Source organism: Sparus aurata, chromosome 18 (genome assembly GCF_900880675.1).
Source record: "Sparus aurata chromosome 18, fSpaAur1.1, whole genome shotgun sequence".
Lineage (NCBI taxonomy): Eukaryota > Metazoa > Chordata > Actinopteri > Spariformes > Sparidae > Sparus > Sparus aurata.
This window is the reverse complement of record NC_044204.1, coordinates 23,771,781-23,795,692: the sequence shown is the minus strand read 5'-3', so window position 1 is coordinate 23,795,692 and position 23,912 is coordinate 23,771,781. Positions and strand designations below refer to the sequence as shown.

Sequence of the window (23,912 nt, the reverse complement as noted above, 5' to 3'; positions counted from 1 at the left end):
CTGGATCAAGACTCGGACATCTCATCACATGACAATTCTTACACTTATTGGTGAGTGTATCTTGTTTTTCATATTTAAATATAGTTCTCTCTGACTCACTCTTAGTTATTGGCTCAGTCATTATTCATCACTCATACTTTAGAACTGATCTGTTGTTTCTTTGTAAATCTGTCAGTCTTGTGCCCTTCTGTCGGTCATTGCTTTTTAAATGTGGCTGTTCCTATACGCTTATTTGAGTCATAGCCCTAATGAAGAACACAAAGTTGTACTGCGATACAGCATCCTGTACGGCTGCCCGTCCATCTGGCCTCCCCCCTCGTTCCCTCCTTCTTTTCCTCCCACCCACTCACACTGAGCTGACAGGCAGCTGCATCTCATCCTCAGTCAGGGAGCGCAGCCACTCCTGGAGGAAATGTTCCCTTTTCAGCTATAATACCAAACTTTTTAAAAGGAGATCAGCCTTGAGATGTAAATAAAGATGTCACTTTTAAACACATAACAGATAAGTTGTTGCTACAGTGCTGAAAAGTAACTAAGTATGGCATTTGGTGTTGCCACTTTACTTGAGTATTTCCATTTTATGCTGCTTTAAGGACTACATGTTAGAGGGACATCATGTTATTTTTCTCTGACAATATTTAATATGGGATGATTGTAGGTACTAGTTACTTTTCAGATTAATATTCATGAACAAGACCTACCTCCTCCTTGAACCGGCACCTTATCGTGGTGGAGGGGTTTGAGCACCCGAATGATTCTAGGAGCTATGTTGTCCGGGGCTTAATGCCCCTGGTAGGGTCTCCCAAGGCAAACAGGTCCTAGGTGACGGGTCAGACTAAGATCGGTTCACTCGCCCCTGATGAATAAAACAAGACCAAGGACGTGCACGTCGCCCGGATCGGCGTCACCGGGGCCCCACCCTGGAGCCAGGCCTGGGGTTGGGGCTCGCAGGCGAGCGCCTGGTGGCCGGGTCTCTGCCCACGGGACCCGGCCGGGCGCAGCCCGAACGAGCAACGTGGGCCCGCCCTCCCGTGGGCTCACCACTCGCGGGAGGGTTCAGACGGGGCCGGTGCAGAGGGATATGGGTGGCGGTCGTGGGCGGGGGCCCCGGCGGCCCAATCCCCGGATGGTGACTCTAGCCATGGGGACATGGAATGTCACCTCACTGGGGGGGAAAGAGCCTGAGCTGGTGCGGGAGGTTGAGCGGTACCGGCTAGAAATAGTCGGGCTCACCTCCACGCACAGCCTGGGCTCTGGAACCCAACTCCTTGAGAGAGGCTGGACTCTCTTCTACTCTGGAGTTGCCCGCGGCGAGAGGCGGCGAGCTGGTGTGGGCTTGCTTATAGCCCCCCAGCTCAGCCGCCATGTGTTGGAGTTCTCCCCGGTGAACGAGAGGGTCGTTTCCCTGCGCCTTCGGGTCGGGGATAGGGCTCTCACCGTTGTCTCGGCTTATGGGCCGAACAGCGGTGCAGAGTACCCGGCCTTCTTGGAGTCCCTGGGAGGGGTACTGGAGAGTGCTCCAACCGGGGACTCCGTCGTTCTCCTGGGGGACTTCAACGCCCACGTGGGCGATGACAGTGTTACCTGGAGGGGTGTGATTGGGAGGAACGGCCTCCCCGATCTGAACCCGAGTGGTGCTTTGTTACTGGACTTCTGTGCTAGTCACAGTTTGTCCATAACGAACACCATGTTCAAGCATAAGGGTGTCCATATGTGCACGTGGCACCAGGACACCCTAGGCCGGAGATCAATGATCGACTTTGTGGTCGTGTCATCTGACCTCCGGCCGTATGTCTTGGACACTCGGGTGAAGAGAGGGGCTGAGCTGTCAACTGATCACCACCTGGTGGTGAGTTGGATCCGCTGGCGGGGGAGGAAGCTGGACAGACCTGGCAGACCCAAACGTATCGTGAGGGTCTGCTGGGAACGTCTGGCAGAACCCTCTGCCAGGGAGATCTTTAACTCCCACCTCCGGGAGAGCTTTGACCAGATCCCGAGGGAGGCTGGGGACATTGAGTCCGAATGGACCATGTTCTCCACCTCCATTGTTGACGCGGCTGTCCGGAGCTGTGGCCGTAAGGTCTCCGGTGCCTGTCGCGGCGGCAATCCCCGAACCCGGTGGTGGACCCCGGAAGTAAGGGTTGCTGTCAAGCTGAAGAAGGAGTCCTACCGGGCCTGGCTGGCCCGGGGGACTCCTGAGGCAGCTGACGGGTACCGGCAGGCCAAGCGTGCGGCAGCACGGGCAGTCTCGGAAGCAAAAACTCGGGTCTGGGAAGAGTTCGGGGAGGCCATGGAGGAGGACTACCGGTCGGCCTCGAAGAAATTCTGGCAAACCATCCGGCGCCTCAGGAGGGGGAAGCAGTCCTCCACCAACACTGTTTACAGTGGAGGTGGGGAGCTGTTGACCTCGACTGGGGACATCGTCGGGCGGTGGAAGGAATACTTCGAGGATCTCCTCAATCCCGCTGACACGCCTTCCATAGAGGAAGCAGAGGCTGGGGACTCAGAGGTTGACCCATCCATCACCCAAGCCGAAGTCACTGAGGTAGTCCGTAAGCTCCTCAGTGGCAAAGCACCGGGGGTGGATGAGATCCGCCCTGAGTACCTCAAGTCTCTGGATGTTGTGGGGCTGTCTTGGCTGACACGTCTCTGCAGCATCGCGTGGCAGTCGGGGACAGTGCCTCTGGACTGGCAGACCGGGGTGGTGGTCCCCCTATTTAAAAAGGGGGACCGGAGGGTGTGTTCCAACTATCGGGGGATCACACTCCTCAGCCTCCCCGGGAAAGTCTATTCTAGGGTACTGGAGAGGAGAATTCGGCCGATAGTCGAACCTCGGATCCAGGAGGAACAATGCGGTTTCCGTCCTGGCCGTGGAACACTGGACCAGCTCTATACCCTCCGCAGGGTGCTCGAGGGTTCATGGGAGTTTGCCCAACCAGTCCACATGTGTTTTGTGGACTTGGAGAAGGCATTCGACCGTGTCCCTCGTGGCATACTGTGGGGGGTGCTCCGGGAGTACGGGGTCGGGGGCCCTCTGTTAAGGGCCGTACGGTCCCTGTACTGCCGGAGCAGGAGCTTGGTTCGCATTGCCGGCAGTAAGTCAGACCTGTTCCCAGTACATGTTGGACTCCGGCAGGGCTGCCCTTTGTCACCGGTTCTGTTCATTACTTTTATGGACAGAATTTCTAGGCGCAGCCACGGGCCGGAGGGGATCTGGTTCGGGAGCCAATGGATCTCATCTCTGCTTTTCGCGGATGATGTGGTCTTGTTGGCTCCTTCGAGCCGGGACCTCCGGCATGTCCTGGGGCGGTTTGCAGCCGAGTGCGAAGCGGCTGGGATGAGAATCAGCACCTCCAAATCCGAGGCCATGGTTCTCGACCGGAAAAAGGTGGCCTGCTCCCTCCAGGTGGGAGGAGAGTTCCTGCCTCAAGTGGAGGAGTTTAAGTATCTTGGGGTCTTGTTCACGAGTGAGGGAAGGATGGAGCGTGAGATTGACAGACGGATCGGTGCAGCGGCCGCAGTAATGCGGTCTTTGTATCGGTCCGTCGTGGTGAAGAGAGAGCTGAGCCGAAAGGCGAAGCTCTCGATTTACCAGTCAATCTACGTTCCGACCCTCACCTATGGCCATGAACTTTGGGTCATGACCGAAAGAATAAGATCCCGGATACAAGCGGCCGAAATGAGTTTCCTCCGCAGGGTGGCAGGGCGCTCCCTTAGAGATAGGGTGAAGAGCTCTGTCACCCGGGAGGAGCTCAGAGTAGAGCCGCTGCTCCTCCACATCGAGAGGAGCCAGCTGAGGTGGCTCGGGCATCTGTTTCGGATGCCCCCGGGACGCCTCCCTCGGGAGGTGTTCCTGGCATGTCCCTCCGGGAGGAGACCCCGAGGAAGACCCAGGACACGCTGGTGTGACTATGTCGCCCAGCTGGCCTGGGAACGCCTTGGGGTCCTCCCGGAAGAGCTGGAGGCAGTATCCGGGGAGAGGGAGGTCTGGGTGTCCCTGCTCAGGCAGCTGCCCCCGCGACCCGGCCCCGGATAAGCGGATGAAAATGGATGGATGGAAAGACCTACAAAACCAAAACCTGTAAATCAATTCTAATGAAACTGTACCTGCACAGTCCTAATGAGGAAGATTAGCAGCTTTTGAGTGTGAAACTCTTAATAAAAGAAAACTAAGAATGTTTTATTTACATAGATATTTTTTGTTCTAGAGAAATCCCTGCCTACAAGGACCTCCTAGTCCAGACCTAGCAGTTTCCTGATGTTTCTAGTTGTTGTGCCAAGCTAAGCTAAGCTAAGCTAACTGACTTCTGGTTGCAGCTTCATATTTACCAATATGAGAGTCATGAGAATTGTATCAATCACTTCATGTAACACTCAGAAAGGAAACAACAAAGTCCATTTTCCAAAACTTCGAACTCCTCCTATTAGATTTAAAAATTTTTAGGGGCATTAAAAATACAACATGTAATATATAATAATGTAGTAATGTAGTATATATATGTTTCTATCTTAAAGCAACATTATGTAACGTTTTTACATAAAAGAACAGCTTCAAAATCGTGTTGATGGTTCAGTGTCATGTAATAGTGTGAATGGTGTTTCTATTACTTGTTTCTGCGCTTCAGTGAGAGGGGTGGATCACAGTGTTACATACATGTTTACTTCAACATCCAACTTTTAAACACATAACATTGTTATGATGCGATGAGTTCTGTTTGTAGTTGGCACCTTGTAGTTGCATTTACGACAGTGGTGTGGACATTCAGAAACTGTGGGGGGCGCCAAATCACATAAAATGCCAATTTCTATATAATGCTACTTTAAAATGTCCAAAAATGAAAATACTTTTTAAAGCTTTGTTGAGTTGAGTACAGTACTTCAACGTATGTTTCCAACAATTTTGTTCAGGGTTAAGGAGGATTTTGTTTGATCGCCAGTTAATATAACTTCCTGGCGAGAGCGAGGAAGAAAGCTGGCAAACGTCATCAAATATCACATGAGAAATCCATAAAACATTGTGTAGTTTTAAAAAAATAGATTCTGAAACTTGAAAAGGTAATGATATTGATAAAGTAATGATAAAAACTCAGAAATATTCATTATTTCCATAACTGAATACATAGCAACCATCCTCAGAGGAAAACAAGGCCTCTACTACAATGTTTGAAGTTAGAAACAGCAAATACAAAGTTTAACAGTATGCAATCATGTTGTCCTTTAAGATCATTTTGTTTATTAATCAATGAATATTCAATGAAATCAATGAAATTTCTTCCTAAAAACAACATAGTGCATCTTTAAAAATGACCTCATTGTGATTGTCTCTCCCTGAGTCACTTGTGATTATCCCACCCTACTTGTGTCTTTGTTCTTTTTAGATCCAGAGACCCTTAGTGGTAGAAGTTACATACTGTGCAATTAGGAGGTTTTGAATGCAAGACTGGCTTGTAATAAACTACTTTTACACTGTGGCAGAGTAATACTACCCTCACTCAATTAAAGGATTCTTCTGCCTCTTCCACCCCTTCATCTGAAAGATATTAGAATCTCCTCTCCAACTTTATTGTGTCAGGAAAATTACAGATTTTCAGCAGGAAGTTATGGTGTCCATCAGATTCTGTTTAAACTCTCCCTCTGGAGTTTGTGCTGTCGTCAGTCCAACAAAAACATGCTGGAATTGGTGATACAGTGCAGCGAGAGAAAACAAAGGAAAACCCTCTGTTGCTTTGACAAGTTAAGAATATTCATATTCCAGGACTATTATTAGGTTTAAGTGCTAAGTTAACATACCTCTACATACACATGCTAAAACTACACAGGTCATATAAATTATCACCCATATTGATGCCACTCTGTCTCTCTTTTCCCTCCTATTCCAGTTAATTATGGTGTTTAGGGAGCAAGTTGAATTTAAAATCAGTAAGGCCTAATTGTATGCAGCTGTTTCTTTCTTTCTTTCTTTCTTTCTTTCTTTCTTTCTTTCTTTCCTTCCTTCCTTCAGGGGGGCTTGGGTGTGTGAGAGTGGAGAGACTTGAAGTGTGTGTGTAGACGTCCTCCATTTCTCACGGGGCAGGTTAGGGGGTCTCGTGCCCTAAAGTGTTCAGCTGACAGCCAGTGTACAGGATACGGAGGGTAACGCAGATGGGTGGGAAAAAAAAATGTGGGCGGATATGGCGCTGCTTATACTAGCAAATAAATCCGATATCCCTGTATTTCCTGTGAGCGGCAAGAGTTTGAATTGATTGGGACAAAGCACATACAGAAAATTACAGCCTAGCTGGTAGAAACCTAAAGATTTACAGACTTCAATGACAGCTGCTTTAGTTTTTGATATCTTAATCACTTTTCCTTCATTTAGGCTCCCAAATGAGTAGAACACTACACCATTTAACTGATATCAAACAGGAGCCACATCTTACGCTGTCGTTCTACAACCGTCAGTTTTACCCAGAAGCCCTTTACATCCCCCCACCACCACTACAAACAGCATTTACAACTCTGTTTGAAAGGGAGCGAACTGAGACCCACAGTTTCCCAAACATGTGTTGCCTCAGCATGAGTACAGAGTCACTATGGTTGCTGAGGCAAGACCACTCACAGTCACTGTATCCTGATGCTGAACCAAATCTAACCAGAGGGAGGTTTTAAAACAAAACCAGAATATGATCATGCAAACTTGAGATGGCTTCAGTGCAGCTTCAAGCTCTAAAGTTACAGGATACAAGCTGTTTTTCTGGCTGATTCAGACGTTTTCAAAATCCTGTGTCCAGCCGTGCAACAGCAGCGTCTTGTTGGGGGTCAGTGTATTTAAAGTGAGCCAAATCTTACAAGTGTTGCCAACATTTAAGACCTCTTTCCAACCTCAATCTGTCCTGCAGACAGTTAGTCAACATTTGCCAAAACTAATATGACACAGACAAGTTTCTGGAGTGTATAAATATGTGGGGTTTTTTTCAATGATGATGTGTTTTTTCGTTTGACTGGAACTGTCCGCAGTGCATGTGAATTTTGCCTCAGTTATGTTCATACACAGTAAAAGCTCTGAGGTTTTCATTAAGGCTGTTTTAATCAATATATTTATCCAAACAATAGATTAGATTAACACATGCACTGTAAATATGGTTGCTTCTAGTGAATTTGCATCTCCCCTCAGATCTACAGAGTGTTTTACCGTCTTTCAGATCATTGAAACAGAACGATAATCAAATGATCATGTGATCTATCATGGTGATGACCAATAAGATAAGTCACTGCTCATTTGAAAACGACAATTGCAGCTTCTCAAGGGGTTAGCATAGCTGCTATCACATCAGTTAGATCAGAACCAGCTATTATATTTTATTGAATTTATTTATTTGAAGAGCAAAGAAATGTACTGAAGGAATCCCCTCTTCTCTCGATAGACAAGTGATTTAAAGTTTACAGTTTTTGTAAGTATTTTAAAGGAGACATATTATGCTCATTTTCAGGTTCATAATGTTATTTTGGATTACTGCTAGATTGTGTCTACATGCTTTAATGTGCAAAAGACACATCAGTTTTTCTCAGACTGTCCAGTGCTGCAGCTCTGTATTCCCCTACTGTCTGAAATGCTCTGTTTCAGCGCTTGTCTCTTTAAGGCCCCAGCTCCTGAATACATAGCCTCCTCTGATTGGTCGGCTCGCCTGACCCAGCAATGCTAACAATTACAGTGTAGCTGTGCTAAATAGATTATAATTTGCCAAATTAGCTACAAGGCATAACATATGGTAATGTGGGACATGGAGACGTATTGTGATGTCACAAAGTTTTAAAGTCAAATACTGATAAGGCGTTTTAGGGAGAGGGAGAGAGAAGCTTATGCCGATGTGGACTTTTTTGACTTTCAAGATCTTTTACATGCACAGGAACCTATATAAAAACCTGAAGGAAAATTTAAAAAAAGAACTAAAAGTTTCTTTTAAAAAACAAATAAAAGCAAACAGAATTGTGTAGTATTGATATTTCTACATACGTGAAGATATCTGAGGGCTCCGAAGTTAAAAGTTTAACTGTTTTTCTCTTTCTCTTTCCATCCAAAAGATGGATTGTTATGATACGAACACAGGCTCCATAAGCAGACTTAAGCATTTCGTTCTTATCACAGCGCTCACATTTTCTGACAGCATGTCTGATGACACATGTGCTATCCTCGCTGAAACTGCCTTTTACGCATTTGCCTGCACTTACTAATGTACTTTATGTTCACGTTGGGTCGCCTGGGGTGGGAGCATTTCATCGTGGGTCTGCTGTCGAGGGACCAGAAGGTTTTCCTCAGGGGGGGTCGGTCTATCCAAGTCGAGTGATAAAAATGGAGGTTTGTTTGAACAAAGACACACTGGGTCATTTTTTTCCCACATAGCTTGCCAATGTCCGTCTGTTCAGAGATCCGTCCAGGAAAACTGACATCCTTCTTAAAACTAAAAAAGACGAGTACAGCTGGTACATTTACTCTGCGCTGTGGCTATTCTAGTGACATGATTTAGGACATGTCCTGATAAAGTGTTAGTTCTTATTTGAGCTATAATTGTTTGCATTGGAAAGAACTGACCACGAAATTGGAGTTGTTTGTTTTGCAGATCACAGATTCCGGTACACTTCAGCAGAGTAAACATGACCGTCTGTGATGTAAGGCTTGTGTGTGCGCTCCATCCCACTCTGCGCTTTGATGTGGTCTTTCCCATAAATTGTATTCTGTATGTCTGCGTGCTGCCTTTGCTGTCTTTTCCACTGTCTGGTGCTGTGTGCAGTATTCTTGCGGTGTGTCTATGGTTTGTCATGCTTTGTCATCGGTCTAAGTGCCCTGTTTCTGCACCTTGATTGTTTTTTTTCTGTTTTCTTCTGGTCGTTCTCTTTCTTTGCTCGCTGTTCTTGGTTTTTCTGGATTCTGTGCATCTTGTTATTTAAAGCAGTTTCTCTCTTTGCACAAGTATAATTCTTTGCACATTTGGTGTCTAATGTAGTCTCCATGAGTATTTGGTTAGAGGCTGTGATGGTCTGCTGTGTCACTGATGCATCACTGCCTTACACCCACACAAAGCCAGAAAATTTCCCCATACAGGAAGTCAGAGCTCTCCAGCTGCACTTCGGGAGGCTTTTTGGACATCTTTCTCTCTTTTGTTATAGATCACACTTTCCCCCCCGTTTTCTAAGCACAACCTTTCCCCCCCTTGGGACACACTCGTGCAAACACTTGGCAGCAAATGTGTTTCAGAAAGCAGTTCCCACCTCATCGAGAACTTATTCATCGCTGCCAGATGTTTAGATAAAACATGCAGCTACAGCTATGTGTATATATATAGATAATCCCAGAAGTGGGATTATAGACTGCTGTGGGCCTGGGGTTGTGCGTGGGCTGTGTGCGTTCTGCTGAGGTCAATTTTAGCATTCTTCCTCATTAGCTAGTGACACTTTGAGTGCTGCAGGATTGTTTAGAAAAACAGCAAGGGTCAACCAGCCACCAAATTCCCAGCATCTGTGGGAAAACTCATACAGTGGGATAACAGTTTATCCGTCATGGTGATTACAGTGCCATCACTCACATAAACAAAGTTTGTTTTTTTGCAGACCTCCACAATCATTGCAGGAATGGATTATCTTGTTTCAAAGATTAAAAAGACAACAATAAACATCTGTGTTAGAAAAAGGTTTTTACAATCCTTTAAATCATCTTCAAGACCCCCTACAAGATCACATCATCAGACTGAGAACCACTCGACTTGACTTGTGCATACCATGAATGTTTCTTACTGTAAATTGTCTCAATCACTACTTTGTTGTCTCTGTGGTTCAAACAACTGTTTTAAGGGTCAAACCGCTTCTAAGTGTTTTTATTGAGTTGGAAACAAAGTCACTGACATGCTGCCAAACTTTCTTGGCAGATTCACTGGTGTCTTGACCCTTTTAACACTTGAACCAGGACAGAGATGAGCACACAGACAAGCCATGTTTTCAACAGTGTTTAAAAGATTCCCTGAAAGAGACATATTAGGCTCATTTTCAGGTTCATATTTTTTTTTGGGTTGCTACCAGAATAGGTTAACATGCTTTAATGCTCCAAAAACACATTAGCTTTCTCATACTGTCCAGTCTCCACTGTATTCCCCCTCTGTCTGAAACTATGTTTTAGCTCCTGTCTCTTTAAGGCCCCGCCTTCTGAATACCCAGTCTGCTCTGATTGGTCAGCACACACATGCCTGACCTAGCAACAGTAACAACAACAGAGCAGCTGTGCTAAATCAATTCTCATGTGCCAAACTAGGTGCCAGGTATAAATTATGCAAATGTGTGACATGGTGATCCATGTAGTGTGATGTCATAAAGTTACAAAATTAAAGGCAAGAATACTGACAAGGCTTTCCGGAGCTGTGTTTTCTGTGGGAGAGAGGAGTTTCTGTTGGTGCAGACTTTAACTTTTTAACTTTCAAGATCTTTTCCATGCAAATGAAAATAAAACATTACAGGTCTGCTTTAAGTGTCTCCTCGCACCAAGAGTGCGACTTTGAAGTTACTGATTCACATTCTTAAATCTTGAGTAAATCTCGCTTTTACTCTCTAAACTCTATTTGAAGTGGTTTTCTGGCTCCCTCCTCGTCAGCACATCCTATCTTGAGGGTCAGATTCCCTCTCAAAGAGTCCCCCACTGGTCCATAGCAGTCAACATAAAACCTCATCGTGTTGCACTAGCCAAACGTTATTTTTCCACCCTTTTCAAAGAAGCCGGAATAAGATCTGAACACACAGACATTTTTGTTTCTGCTGTTTGATCTCAGATGTTTTGATGATGTTCAGATTGTATCCTGCAGTAGCCCCAATGTAGCTCTTTTGCTTGTTTAAGCAGAAAATAGCAGCAGCTGCCAGTCACAATAAGGTTTGTTAGTCCTCATGGTGCCAAGTGACACATTCCATTGGCTGTTGTCGCTCACAGTCATCGTCGCTGACACCGAGGTTACTGGTAATCGTAAGCACTGATGTATGGCTTCCTAAGTGGATGGTCCCTCGCCGCTGGTTGCTGGGGGCCCCTGGGGATAAAGTGACCCCCCTGCTCCTAACGTCATGACCAGCAGAGTCCCAAGTGTATCAGCGGTCCTGGGAAAGTATCAGGGAAATACTGTGGGAACGTGAACTGTACACATACACCAGTGACTGTGTTTGTGTGTGTGTGTGTGGGGCGGTGTTGAAGAAGATGGGGGTAGGTTGCTTGTACAGTATACGTGTTTTAGTGCATGTAGCATGCATTTTGAGCCAATACAAATCTATGCATGTGTGTATGAACCACGTCACAATGAAAAGAAACTATCTCTCTCTCTCTCTGCCTCTTGCTCTCTAGCTGTCTCTCCTTCACCCCTTTTTATTAGAACCAGGAGGCCGGGAGGAAATGGAGCAGTCATGTTTTTGGAGCAACTCAAGAGCTTTTTCGTTTTGGGAGCGGAAGTGCCAAAGGCAGTTAATTTAGAGAGACAATGTGGATCTGGTTTGAGTAGCTGGCTTTGGCTTAGTCATGAAACATGGAACTGGTTGGATGTTCAATCTCTTCAATAACTGAAAATGAAGCTGTTAGAAAAATAAAATTCAATACACTTTTATAAATTTAGTGTTAAAAGTGGTGATGCCAGATATGCTCAACTTATAAATGAACAGACAAAACTCTCAGTAGCTTCAGATAAGATGGGGCATAAGTCATTAAAACACGTGTTCCATTACATCATATATGAAGATAGTCCAGTTTCTTAAAATAGAGATTGTAAAATGGGTTTGCATTATTGAGTAAGCACGTTAAATTGGGTAACATTTCGCAAGATACATTTCACAACTTTTCCACTGCCTCCCTCGTTTTCTTCCTCCTCCACCCTCGCTCTTCCCAAGCCTCGCTCTTCCGCCCTCTCTCCCTTTCCCACCCTCTTGCGTACAGGCCTGTGATCCATCCTTAACTGTTTCCAGACGTCTGTGTGCTGCAGGCCTTAACCCCCATCCCAAACATAATAACAAACCATTCCTCCCCTCCTCAGTCTCTGCTTATGCCTTCTTACTTTGCAGCAAAATTGGCAAACAGAAAAGATGGGAGGATGGTACAGTAACTATGAGGCGCCTTTAACCTCAATATAACTTTTAATAAACGCTGCAATGTTGCTGTACAACCTGATATCTCATTAGTATTGGAAAACCATAGAAACCTTTCAAAATCCTGAGTCAATCCTGTGTCAGCAGCCTACGTGAATGCCCTCATTTTCACTTTTGTTTACACCAAAACCAATTAATGGCTCAGCATGGCTCTAGAATAGCTTGGACGCAGCATTGTTGCCAGCGAGCGTGTTGCAAAGCTGCACACAGTGACCCGTTTGTTAGTGGGCAGAATACTGGTGAACCAGGAACAAAAAGAGCCAGACATTGTCGCTCTGTCCTGGTGCAGCGAGGCATCAAATACCTCCAGAGTGAGCTGCATCTGCACCTCAGACTCTGTGTGCCGACCAAAAACCATTAAACGAAGCAGCTTGACAACACATGAATACTTTTTGTTTGTTTCCTTAACCATGAGCGGAACATCGTTTTATGTCATTTACTTTGTTTGGAGGCGGATTGTTTATGAAATGCAATGTGATTTATTATATAAACTCTCACTCAATCTGACCCACTGGAGCTCACAAGGGCAGGAATCAATTCATCATGATATGTTGTGCTGTTGTGTGTCAAATGGGATGAACACAGAGTAGAGCATCCTGCTGTTTTGTTTACTTATTGCATATTTTGTTGACAGATTGACCTGCCTTTCCTGAAATACTAAAGTTGAAGTTCAATCTGCATTGTTCTACACTCTGTTTCCAGAACAAAGTGCACTGACGGGTTCACCATGAGAAGGTTGATGACATCAATGCTCCATCTGACAGTCACAGTTACAGGTGAGAACTTTCACTAAACAAAATAAGGATCTGTAACAGGAAGGTGAAGAACGAACTGGGATTTTTTTTCTTTATCCAACATATCCAGTGAAATCTGATTTTAATGTCACAACTTTAAAAATATCAAAAGGTTGGACTCCTTGTGCCTAAACCTAACAGAGCCCTTGAGTAGAGAGAGTCCTGTCATCTCTGTTCAATCCAATGGATCATTTTTTCACAGCACTGGCATTATGGAGCCTGTACTTCTGTCTCTTTGTATTCATGCATCTAAATTGTCTGCTTGGAACTTCCTGGAACTGTCTGTAGTCTCCATGAGTCATGTGCAGATGGGCATTTTGAATTCTGCTATCCCTTCTGGACCACTGTAGAAACATTGCAGTGCAAAGATTTTCAGTTTTTCAAGTGATTATACATTAACAAAAGCATAATTATTAATGTTATATTACATTAGTGACAATAGATCACCATAAATCCTGCAGACTGGACCTTTAAAGAAAGAAAGTGTATTTTTGGATAACTTATTAGCAGTGTAGCCTGTGAGATAACAAAGTACTTTGATGCATTCAAACTGACATTTTGAATAAATCTGTCACTGACAAAGGCATCATTATCCTCCCACACATCCTCTCCAGGCAACTCGTATCCTTCATCATTAGAGATAGAACAGGATCTGGCATGTATTGTTGATTTAACCCTTGACCTCATGCTGCCGTCTCTTTGACCTCCAACCTGACCCCTTTTCTGTTGTTGTGTCATCTGCAGCCCTCCTGTATTTCTGCACTGAGTCGAGCTGTCTGGAGATCACACCCGATGACAAAGAGTTCGTCCTGGTCGAGGGCTCTTCACTCATCCTCACCTGCTCTGGCTCAGGGGAGACCACCTGGGAGTTTAAGAGGGAGGATGTCCCTTATTTCCAATTGGAGAAGGTTCATGACGACAGCCAAAGTTACCAAATCGTGCAAACTAGCCACACAACAAGTGTTTTGACCTTGTGGAACGTAAGCTGGAAACATGCAGGGGTGTATCAGTGCATTGATCAAGGCACTAGAGAGGTTAAGGATGTGGCTGTTTTTGTCCCAGGTAAGGCCTGGTTCTTTATCCGATTCAACTGTTTAGTGTCAAACTGTTTAGCCAAAGTCAAAGCAATGATAACAATGGAACTTGAATGACCCATGATTATATTTATGTCTATCTTTAAGATCTTTCAAGGCCTCAAATTCATAAACTTTCTAGTTTGTAGAAAATGCTGATTCCTTGTGTACTAATTGTAAAATCTATAAATATTGATTAGTATGCTGTAGGAAACTGTATAGTTAATTGTTTGAGCCACAGTTCAGTTAATGGAACATTTCATGTTCCTCTCCACAGACCCCAATGTGTGGTTCTTAGAGAGCTCCCACGGCATGGTAACAAAGACCAGTGACGAAAGCACCATTCCCTGTGTGGTCACTAATCCCGACATCAATGTCACCCTGTATGAGAGGGACACTGATCTGCCCATCAGGGGGATTTATGTCCCCAGTGAGGGCTACAAGGCATCGCTGGAGGACAGGACCTACGTATGTCGCGGCGAGCTGAACGGAGAGGTTAAAGAGTCTCAGGCCTTCTACGTCTACAGCATTGTCGGTAGGTGTTTAAAAAGAAACAACTCGTCCCAAAATAAAAAATGCTACATTATTGACTTACCCCCATGTGTGCTGAAACTCCTGAACACCCCCCCCCCCACACACACACACACACACACACACACACACACACACACACACACACACACACACTTGGCCCCTTTAATTTAGTCTCAGCCTACACCCAAACTATTAAAGTTAATGAGTCTATCTTTTTAAAGCCCCATAAAGATACCCATAAAATGTCCATCACATTTCTACAAACGGCTTACACAGCATAATCTGCTAGTTTTGTAGCCAAAGCATTGCTCTGTGAGTCCAAAAGTATAATTGATTCCTGTATTATCACACATGCTTTGGTCACCTTATAACCCTCCGGTGGAAGGCTGGCTACTGCAGGGTGTGCAGAGACTGAGAGAGTTTTTTTTACTGAGAAGATAATAAGGGGAAAACTGGACTTTTGGGCTCAGATAGCAATCGTTTGGATGGAGAACACGTGAGAAAGTTTTGTGCAGCTGTAAAGTTTTTTCAAAGCTATAAAGGAGCCAGCAACCAAATGAGTTAAAGACATTGATTTCTGGTTCTATTGTTGTTTACTGATTGTTTAGAAGTAAAGGAGATTATTCTACATATTGTTCTGATAAATCTCATCATCACCACCTCTCCCTCCTTTCCCCCACACTCTCCCTTCCCATCCCAGTCCCAGAGGCCATCGACGCCTACATCAATGCGTCAAAGACCGTCCTGAAGCAGGGTGAACCACTGACAGTAAACTGCACCGTGCACGGATCGGAGCTGGTGTTCTTTTCCTGGGATTTCCCCAACAGAGAGGTGAGTAGGAGTGGAGCAGAACAAGCGCTTTTGTTCAGCTTTCGCTTCCTGATCACTCTCAGGCCCCGTGACCGAGCCCAGATTGCAACAAGATGTAGGGACACACCTCAATTTTTTATTATCCCCCAATCATATTTTTATAGTAGCATGTGGTGTTGGTATCGTAATAATCGTTTCTTATTGGGTTCATTTTGGATTGTTTAAAAAGATTTCCTCAGTGAAGTTGAGCATTAATGACAAACTGTCAGACATCTTTACTCAAAATCAGACAACATTTGGCACATTTTCCGTGAAACATGAAACCAGTTATGGTTCGTGTGGCTTATTTTGAACCATTCGGTGCATTTCTACCAAAAATCGAGTTGTTCAAAACCAAAAAAGTTGGTTCCCAGCTAGAAATAAGAAATAGTAGTAGAGGCGGCCGAGTCATATTCCAGAGGTCTTAGTGAATCTTGCAGTGCACTCCGCTGATGACACATCTACTAGGACTATGGACACTCAAAATTCTGACTTTAATCTCAGAAGTAAGAATTCTGAGAAAAAACTTGAAATGCAGGTTGGCTCAACAGATGGCACGAGGTTCCAAGAATCTTGAATGGAACAGGTTCAAGAACTGGAGGAAAAATGGTGGAAAAGTAAAAGAATTGTGTGGTGCATCATATTCAAGCTGATAATACAATGTCACATCCTTGTTATTCCCTTCTCTCTTCAACAAGGTTGACATCGAGCCGCTGACCGACGTCCTATCCGCCATGAATATGCGCTCCTGCCTGATCTACCCTCGTGCCACAGTGGACCACAGCGGAAACTACGTCTGCCATGTCAACGAGCCTGTCCAAGACCAGTCCGCCTCTGCCAGCGTCAGCATCACTGTGCTCGGTTAGAGTTACCCACGCACATGCATACACACCAAACTAAAACAAACTGATGCTTGAAAGATTATTATTGTGTTTCGCTGACAGAGGGGAAGACTGCTTATTATGTAAACGTTTGCGAGTCAAGGTGAGAGAGGCGCTTCTTTTAAAGGAAATGGAGACATCTTCTATTTATTTCTGTTCAAAGTGTGAAATAAACCTTTGACACGCTGCGGATGCCCTGAGTGATATCTTGAAAAACAAAGCTTCACACCAGGGGGGTACAGCAACCCTATATTTAGACTTTGGGGAATAAAACTCTGAGCACACACGAAATGTTTGTGCAACTGAGTTCTGACTTCAACCATTAACATACCGTTAAAGTCCAGCATCTCAGCAAATAAGGTAGGCTTCATCACACTGAACATTTCTACCTTGTTCTCCCTTGACAGTCACTAAATGTATTTGGGTCTGTGAATGCTTATTCTATCTGCAGCGAGGTGTGTTATGTTTATGAGATCCTCGAATAACTCGAGCCGCCATGCTCCATGGAGACAAGGACAGTTTAGTGGTGCTTTCTGGACATCTCAGTGGAAAAGACAGATGCTGTCTGACCACAGACGGTCAGCTGCAGCAGCACAGTACACTGTCTCAAGCCTGCTGTCTGCAAGTGAAGTGACTTGATTGTAATGAATTTAATTTATTATAAAACTATATTGTATGTTAACAATGAATCATGCTCGTAGTGAATTATTACCAGACCTTGGAATTTTTTACAGACATATAGAGCTCTATGGTGTTTTTTAGCTCATTGTTTTGCATTTCCAGTCTGCAATTTTACTATTTTATATCTATCAACCTCTTTTAGGCCGCAGCAATTTAGAGCAAAAAAGCTCAAAAAACCTCCTGTACACTACCTGCCCAGGAGACAAACTTAGCAGCTAGTGGCGCATTTAGCAGCTAAAGAGTCAAATATTTTTCTCGGGCATTGCTGTGGAGGAAAACAAAGCTGAAAGAAAGTGCATATTGGACTTAGATTAATCAGGTGACCAAAAATACAACTCTTACTGAATGCTAATCAGTCTGGTATATATGTAGGTTCAATATATCAACTTGAAAGGTGATATATGTCAGCATTGTGTTCATGGATTGTTTTTGCTGCCCCCAAGTGCCAAAAAAAGTTATTGCAGGATTAAGAATTGCACTAAGACAAAAAAGCAAGAATGTTGCTGAATACATGGATATTTTTTTTTTTATTTTATTTCAGCATAAATTAGATGTATTTTGTATAAAACATCATGGCATGTGCATTATTGTTGCTAATGATATTTTACCTTTCCTCAGAACGAGGCTTTGTGGATGTGAAGGCTGCTCAGAAACAAAACATTTCAGCCAAGCTCCAAGAGAACGTGGAGCTGAGAGTGGAGATTGAAGCTTACCCTCCCCCTCAGGTCCGCTGGAGCAAAGATGGCACCGCCATCAAGGGAGACAAAACCATCTCAACCAGACAAGAGCATGAGATCAGGTGAGACATCTAGCCAGACTCAACGCTGTTCTTTGACCATAAACATGCCCTACATACCATAAAGTTATACATTTAAACCATCAGCACAGAACCTGTGTTAGGATGACAGCCTCTGGAGGCGTCCAGCTCTCATCAGTCAACACCAGATAAGGCCTCCGCAGAGAGAAACACAATACTCTCCAGAGGGCCGGACTCCATCAGTCATCGCACAGGAACCATAAACAGAACATACCTGTCACAACTCACAGATGTCTTTCAAAACAAAAAGCCAAACAGTGTCTTAATTTCAGGACCATGTTTTCACACATTACAAAGTAATAAGACAAAGTGAAATATCATCCTCCGCACGCTCGATTCACAGATGGAGAAACAAGCCCTCTGTTTACAAACAGCACCAAAGTCCACACCTCAAAGTAAAAAAGAGAGAAATATACCAGATACACTTTCCCCTTTATGACAAATATCTGGCAGCTCATGCATACTCAAAGAAAGGAACAAATAGCACATAGTCACATTTTTGAAAATATCCTCACCTCTTGCCTACCTCAGGTATGTCACTATTCTCACCTTGGTGAGGGTGAGGACGGAGCAGAAGGGCCTCTACACCGCCCTGGTCTCCAGTGGAGATGACACAAAGGAAGTGACCTTTGACCTGGAAGTCCAAGGTGAGGGATCGTTTTAAGAACTATAAATTTATCACAGCACAGATTTTCTGACAGTGTTTTTACTTGGGAAATATCGAGAACAGTCTTTTTTTATCCATGTCAGTGATGATTAATGACCGCTGTACCCCCTGTGTGTAGTCCCCTCTCAGATTAAAGACCTGACAGACCACCACCTCCCTGGGAAGAGACACTTGGTGACCTGTGTAGCTGAGGGGGTCCCCACCCCGACCATACAGTGGTACAGCTGTGACAGCATGCTCAAGTAAGTCACGCCACCCTCCATTCATCACTGAACTGTCACATAACAAACACAGGGGGGTTGACCATACACAGAAATTTATTTTACTTTCAAATTGTGCACAACTTCAGTGATTCCACCTGCTGATCTCTTGTCCCGCTGCAGGTGCAGCAATCAGACAGCAATCTGGCAGCCGCTGATACCAGAACCAGAGGTGCTGAGCATCCGGACCAACGTCAGCTTCAGTGAGACTCGTAAAACCAGCCAGGTGCGGAGCCAGGTGACCTTCCACAAGCCCCAGCAGGTCACAGTTCGCTGTGAGACCAGCAATAAGGAAGGACTCGTTGACAGAAGAGACGTCAAACTGGTATCCAGCAGTAGGTGTCACGTTAAGACCGTCCCATTTTTTTTTTATAGCTGTGTCACTTGAAGGACACGAGTCCTGTTTACAAAGGGAAGTGAACATTGTGAAACATTATTTGTATGTGAGTCTTCTCTTTTCACAGTGTAAATGTATAATTAAAGGAACATTTTTAACACTCTTAGGTTCAACTAAACCAACGCATGGTGGTCTGGTAATAAACAAGATTTAAATCTGAAAAGTTCATATTTTGCAAGGTTTCACCAAACACTAAGAGTAGACAAGATATGTGTATTTGTACTAAAGCTTTAAATCTCATCTAATTGAAACTTTCTTTACAAAATCATTGCCAACATGTTTATAAAGTGAAGTTTTAAGCCTGTTAAGAATTTGGGACAACTTGGTGGAATGCTCTGTTTGAATTTAATCTCACTGCTCTCTGTCCTTCTGCCTATTGCAGCTCTGTTCTCCCAGGTGGCAGTATTGGCTGCTGTTCTAGCCTTAGTGGCCATCATTATCATGTCTATCATCATCCTCATCGCTGTGTGGCGGAAGGTGAGAAGCAAACTTAAATAAAATCTAAATCAAACTACAGAAAGATGTTTTTGTTTTGGCCTCATATGTGTGATTTTATCCCCAGAAACCTCGCTATGAGATCAGATGGAAGGTGATAGAGTCTGTGAGCCAGGACGGTCATGAGTACATCTATGTGGACCCCATCCACCTGCCGTACGACCTCGCCTGGGAGATGCCACGAGACCACCTGGTGCTGGGTGAGTCCTCAGGCAAACAGAAATAGATAATATGGAGAGGTACCAGCATGTGAAGCCCAGTTTGACGCCTCATGTGATGTCGGTTGTGGAAAAAAGAAAATGACTTTGACTTGGATGTGCTACCACTATTCATATTCATAGTAGGCATAATATAAAAATATATTATGTGCAAAATATACACAGTTGTGTAATAGATAGCTTTAAAATGTATTTGTGTTAGGATTTTTACACATAACATACATTTCAAATACGTTATTGTCATTTTGAATATTGAAGTGCAAATGACGGAAAATGCTCAGTGAGGCCTTGGAAATAACTATAAAAACAAAGTGAGCATTTGACATCCAATTACATAATAAGTTTGTTTGTTATAATTGAAATTTTAATGAATACGCAGATAAAAATAATGATACTTAAAATAATTTAGATTAGAAAATACACATGAATTTTTACAAATAAAATAAACAATACAGTTTGCAAAAAGCAAAGCATGTTTTTATTTTGTCATTACTTTAGTTAAATATAAATATTGTTGATACATTTGTGATCAAAGGAACAATTTCCCTTATTGTTTTTTGATTATTATATGAGTTGCTTTATAACTAGCTGCGATCACTTGTTATTATCAGACAAGACAGTCTGCTTGTTGCTCAGACCGGAGCAGACAAAATATCACCAGGTGACTTTAGTGCTGTGGGTGGTTTGGGTCGTCTGGGCATAGATGGGGCTAGAATACTAAGTGAGTTTTGTTAAACTTGTCTTTTTGGCCTGAATCCCACCTCATTTTTTTAGAGCTCTTTTAAAACCTTTGTTGTTGATGATGGGTTGTAGTCAGCTGCTCCTTAAAAACAGGAAGCTTCCCAAGTCGACTCAGGCCCTGAGGAAAGTAATCTGTATGGAGCCATTATTGTGGAAGAACAATTTACAAATGTGAGTGGAAAGTTTTGCAACTTTGCTGGAATGTTATCAGATTTTGTAAAAGAATCTGAAAATGTGTATTGAGAATTGCTGTAAACTGACTGGTGGCACACAGACTGTAACTACTGAGGCTTAGAAAACTCTCCACACATGTTTGCAGATATTTGCCTAGGAAGAAGTGTAGCAAACATCACATGTAAAAAGATTTGAGAGACCTGCCTCAGTTGTAACTGATCCATTTTTCCATCTCTTGGAACCTATCCTTTTCAGCCATTGATGTCTATATGTACATATTTACAGATTTGTGCACACATTCACAGATCTATAGTCTGGTATTGCATTTGCAAAATGGTTTGGTCCCTTTCATTTTATTTTTCATTATTTTTAAGCAGCGTTGTGGGGTGGAAAATCTTTATTTGGGCCAGATGAGTTCAGATCTCCCTCCTCATTTTACACATTTGTTTTCTTGCGTTCTTTGCTGTCTACTTGTAGTAATACAAATAAATTAATAAATGTGTTCTTAATGTTAGAATAGTCAAACATGTTAGAATATTTCCAACAGCATTATCAACAGGCAACACAGTCTCAAAAATCTTTTCAATTTCATCGTGTGACAAACCTATGCTTCTGTTCTGTTTAGGGATAGAAAAATATCCTGTTTTAGTTCAAAATACTCAAACATGGCTGGAATTCTTCAATCTTCAAAAATATCCTGTAGTGTCACGCTTAAGAAAGGTCTCAAAGTAGGTTCAAACTACAGTCTTCTTGCCTGTAACTCCACCACCATCACCTCCTCCTCCCGATATGAAATGTCATTAACATTTGATGTGAGCATGATATGATTTGATTGTAGAAATGTCAGTATCGTACGTATGAAGCCTGTGGCGCATAAAAATGTGAACGTATCTGTGTTTGGTGTGAACGTTAACACAGAGGGTCTCTTTTCCTTTTCATGTCTGCCATGTGCTGCATTCACATTCCGTCCTACTGAGCCTCTCTTTGTGTTTCAGGTCGCACTCTTGGATCAGGAGCCTTTGGCAGGGTGGTTGAAGCAACTGCGTATGGTCTCACTCATTCCCAGTCCAGCACAAAGGTGGCCGTGAAAATGCTGAAATGTAAGTCATACAATGTAAAACATAGTAGAAAGCCATGTGTGGACCACAGTAGGGTCCCCTGTGAACAGCTGTCAAATACTGTGACATCAGAGCAATATTCCTGTGAGCACGGAGGGAGCAGCAGCCTGCTGAGCTTTAGTTTGGTTGCCAGCCTGGTTCAAGTTTCAGCCAATGGATCATTGAGGAGTTTGGCAGGGACGCAGTGTGCCCTGGTCCAAACATGTTTAGTTCTCCTGCCGTTATACCTACCTCCTTCTCTTTCTCTCTCCATCCAGCTACAGCCAGGAGGAGTGAGACTCAGGCTCTGATGTCAGAGTTGAAGATCATGAGTCACCTGGGTCCTCACCTCAACATCGTCAACTTACTTGGAGCTTGTACCAAACATGGTAGGCACCAGTGCTATACTGAGCTAATACCCGTGACAAGTAGGTCGTGTTTAGGTCATTTTTAGTGAAGGGCATAGTCCTGGTGCTTCAGTTCACACGGGCAGAATGTTAATGCTCAGATACATTTGATGCATGATTTGTTCTCAATTTGTCTCCTTCCTTTTTCTGAGAGCTCAGAAAAAACTGGTTCTGCTAAACTAAAAGAAAGTCACAGAAAGCATTACAAGAGTGTCTCAATACCCTATTAAGGCAGAAAATGCATCTTTTCCTCATTTCTGAGTTTCTTCTCTATCGGATCTAAGAATTACAGATATGAAGTTAAAGGCATACTATGCAGCATTTGTCAGCTGCTGTTAACACACCATTCAAGCGTGCAGTAAGAGATTCTGTAGAAAGCTAGATTATTGTTGAGTCTTATCCTCATGTCGATGCTTTGGGCTCACCAGAGTCCAGACAGAAGGTCCAGTCCGTAAACGTTTGCATATCTAACACAGAGCATAAACGACCTTAATGACGACCTGCGAATGACTCAACAATCAATTATCTTTCTCCAGAATCACTCACGCCCACAAACATCCTGAACACACGAAATAATATGAAAATTAGAAATTACTGGCAGAGGGTAAGGTCTCTGCAGAAATAGACAGTGACGCGCACTTCTAGTGGAGAGGGATTACAAAAGGAATCCCTGTGTTTAGGGAGTTTAAGGGAAAGTATTTGACTTATGATTCATGTATGTAAGAGTTTGATAAGCTATTGAAAATGTTATTGTTAACGATGATAGTCCACATGATCAGTTAATGATGTGACATTCGATAAAAACGTGTAGTTTTGTAAACCTATTATCTGCTAATTATGATGCACACTTATGGTATGGATTATTTATTAACTGTTTATTTATTAACAACAGTGATGTCAATGTCAGCTATACATTTAATATCAGTACACATAATGTTTACAGTTATACATTGTTTAATAATTCACACATTATAGTTACATTGCTTTAACAGCAACCATATTTAAATTAATAAGTTATTCATGAACATGTCTGTTACGTTATGTCTAAGATGTCTATGTACTGTGTTGAGAAGTTATCTACTGAAGCTCGTATTCTAACTAGCTAGCCCTGAACTTAAAAAAACCTCTTTCTCACAGTGGTGCAAAGCTCCTGTGCTTGCTGTGTAAATACCAACACTTACCTGGGAGTGTGACTCAGTGCACAGTTAACTAAGTTAACAAGCCAGCGGTAGCTGCAGTCATGGATGCATAACAAGAATTTAGTTAGCCGCAGTTAGCCATTACTCTTTTGATATACGACCCATATTTGTTTGGAGTATAAATTAAAGGTGGCCAATTCTTGCGTATTGCACCAGTAAGTACTTTTTTGCTCAGTCGACACAGTTTCATTTCACTGCTGCTGTACTTGTATAATTGCATGTGACAATTAAACCTTTGAATTGAATTGAGTTTTGAGGTGAACTTTACTTACTTTCACTCCACTGCAATTTGGAGGCAAATGTTGTACATTTTACACACTACATTCTTTGATGATAATTGTGTTTTTTTAATTAGATTGCATGCTGTGTCAGAGCCAGAGTATTGCATTTTTAAATATATTTCTGTAATAATCAGAAAATTGCATAATATCAGATCTGATAATCAAACTCGACTATAGAGTATATACAACATGCATGTAAATATATTTAT

General features: G+C 43.3%; 1 protein-coding gene across 1 annotated transcript in view; it reads left to right on the top strand.

The window, feature by feature from the left end:
• pdgfrb (platelet-derived growth factor receptor, beta polypeptide) overlaps window positions 1-23,912 on the top strand; it is a 35,625-nt gene that overhangs the window by 2,446 nt on the left and 9,267 nt on the right. Inside the window, exons 2-14 of the mRNA XM_030396866.1 lie at window positions 12,841-12,914; window positions 13,677-13,994; window positions 14,283-14,540; window positions 15,240-15,370; window positions 16,087-16,249; window positions 17,569-17,749; window positions 18,299-18,414; window positions 18,553-18,676; window positions 18,818-19,029; window positions 19,474-19,568; window positions 19,654-19,786; window positions 21,715-21,819; window positions 22,095-22,205. Of these exons, the coding sequence (XP_030252726.1) occupies window positions 12,866-12,914; window positions 13,677-13,994; window positions 14,283-14,540; window positions 15,240-15,370; window positions 16,087-16,249; window positions 17,569-17,749; window positions 18,299-18,414; window positions 18,553-18,676; window positions 18,818-19,029; window positions 19,474-19,568; window positions 19,654-19,786; window positions 21,715-21,819; window positions 22,095-22,205 (1,996 nt within the window). The 5' untranslated portion in view covers window positions 12,841-12,865. The remainder of the gene's footprint in view (window positions 1-12,840; window positions 12,915-13,676; window positions 13,995-14,282; window positions 14,541-15,239; window positions 15,371-16,086; window positions 16,250-17,568; window positions 17,750-18,298; window positions 18,415-18,552; window positions 18,677-18,817; window positions 19,030-19,473; window positions 19,569-19,653; window positions 19,787-21,714; window positions 21,820-22,094; window positions 22,206-23,912) is intronic.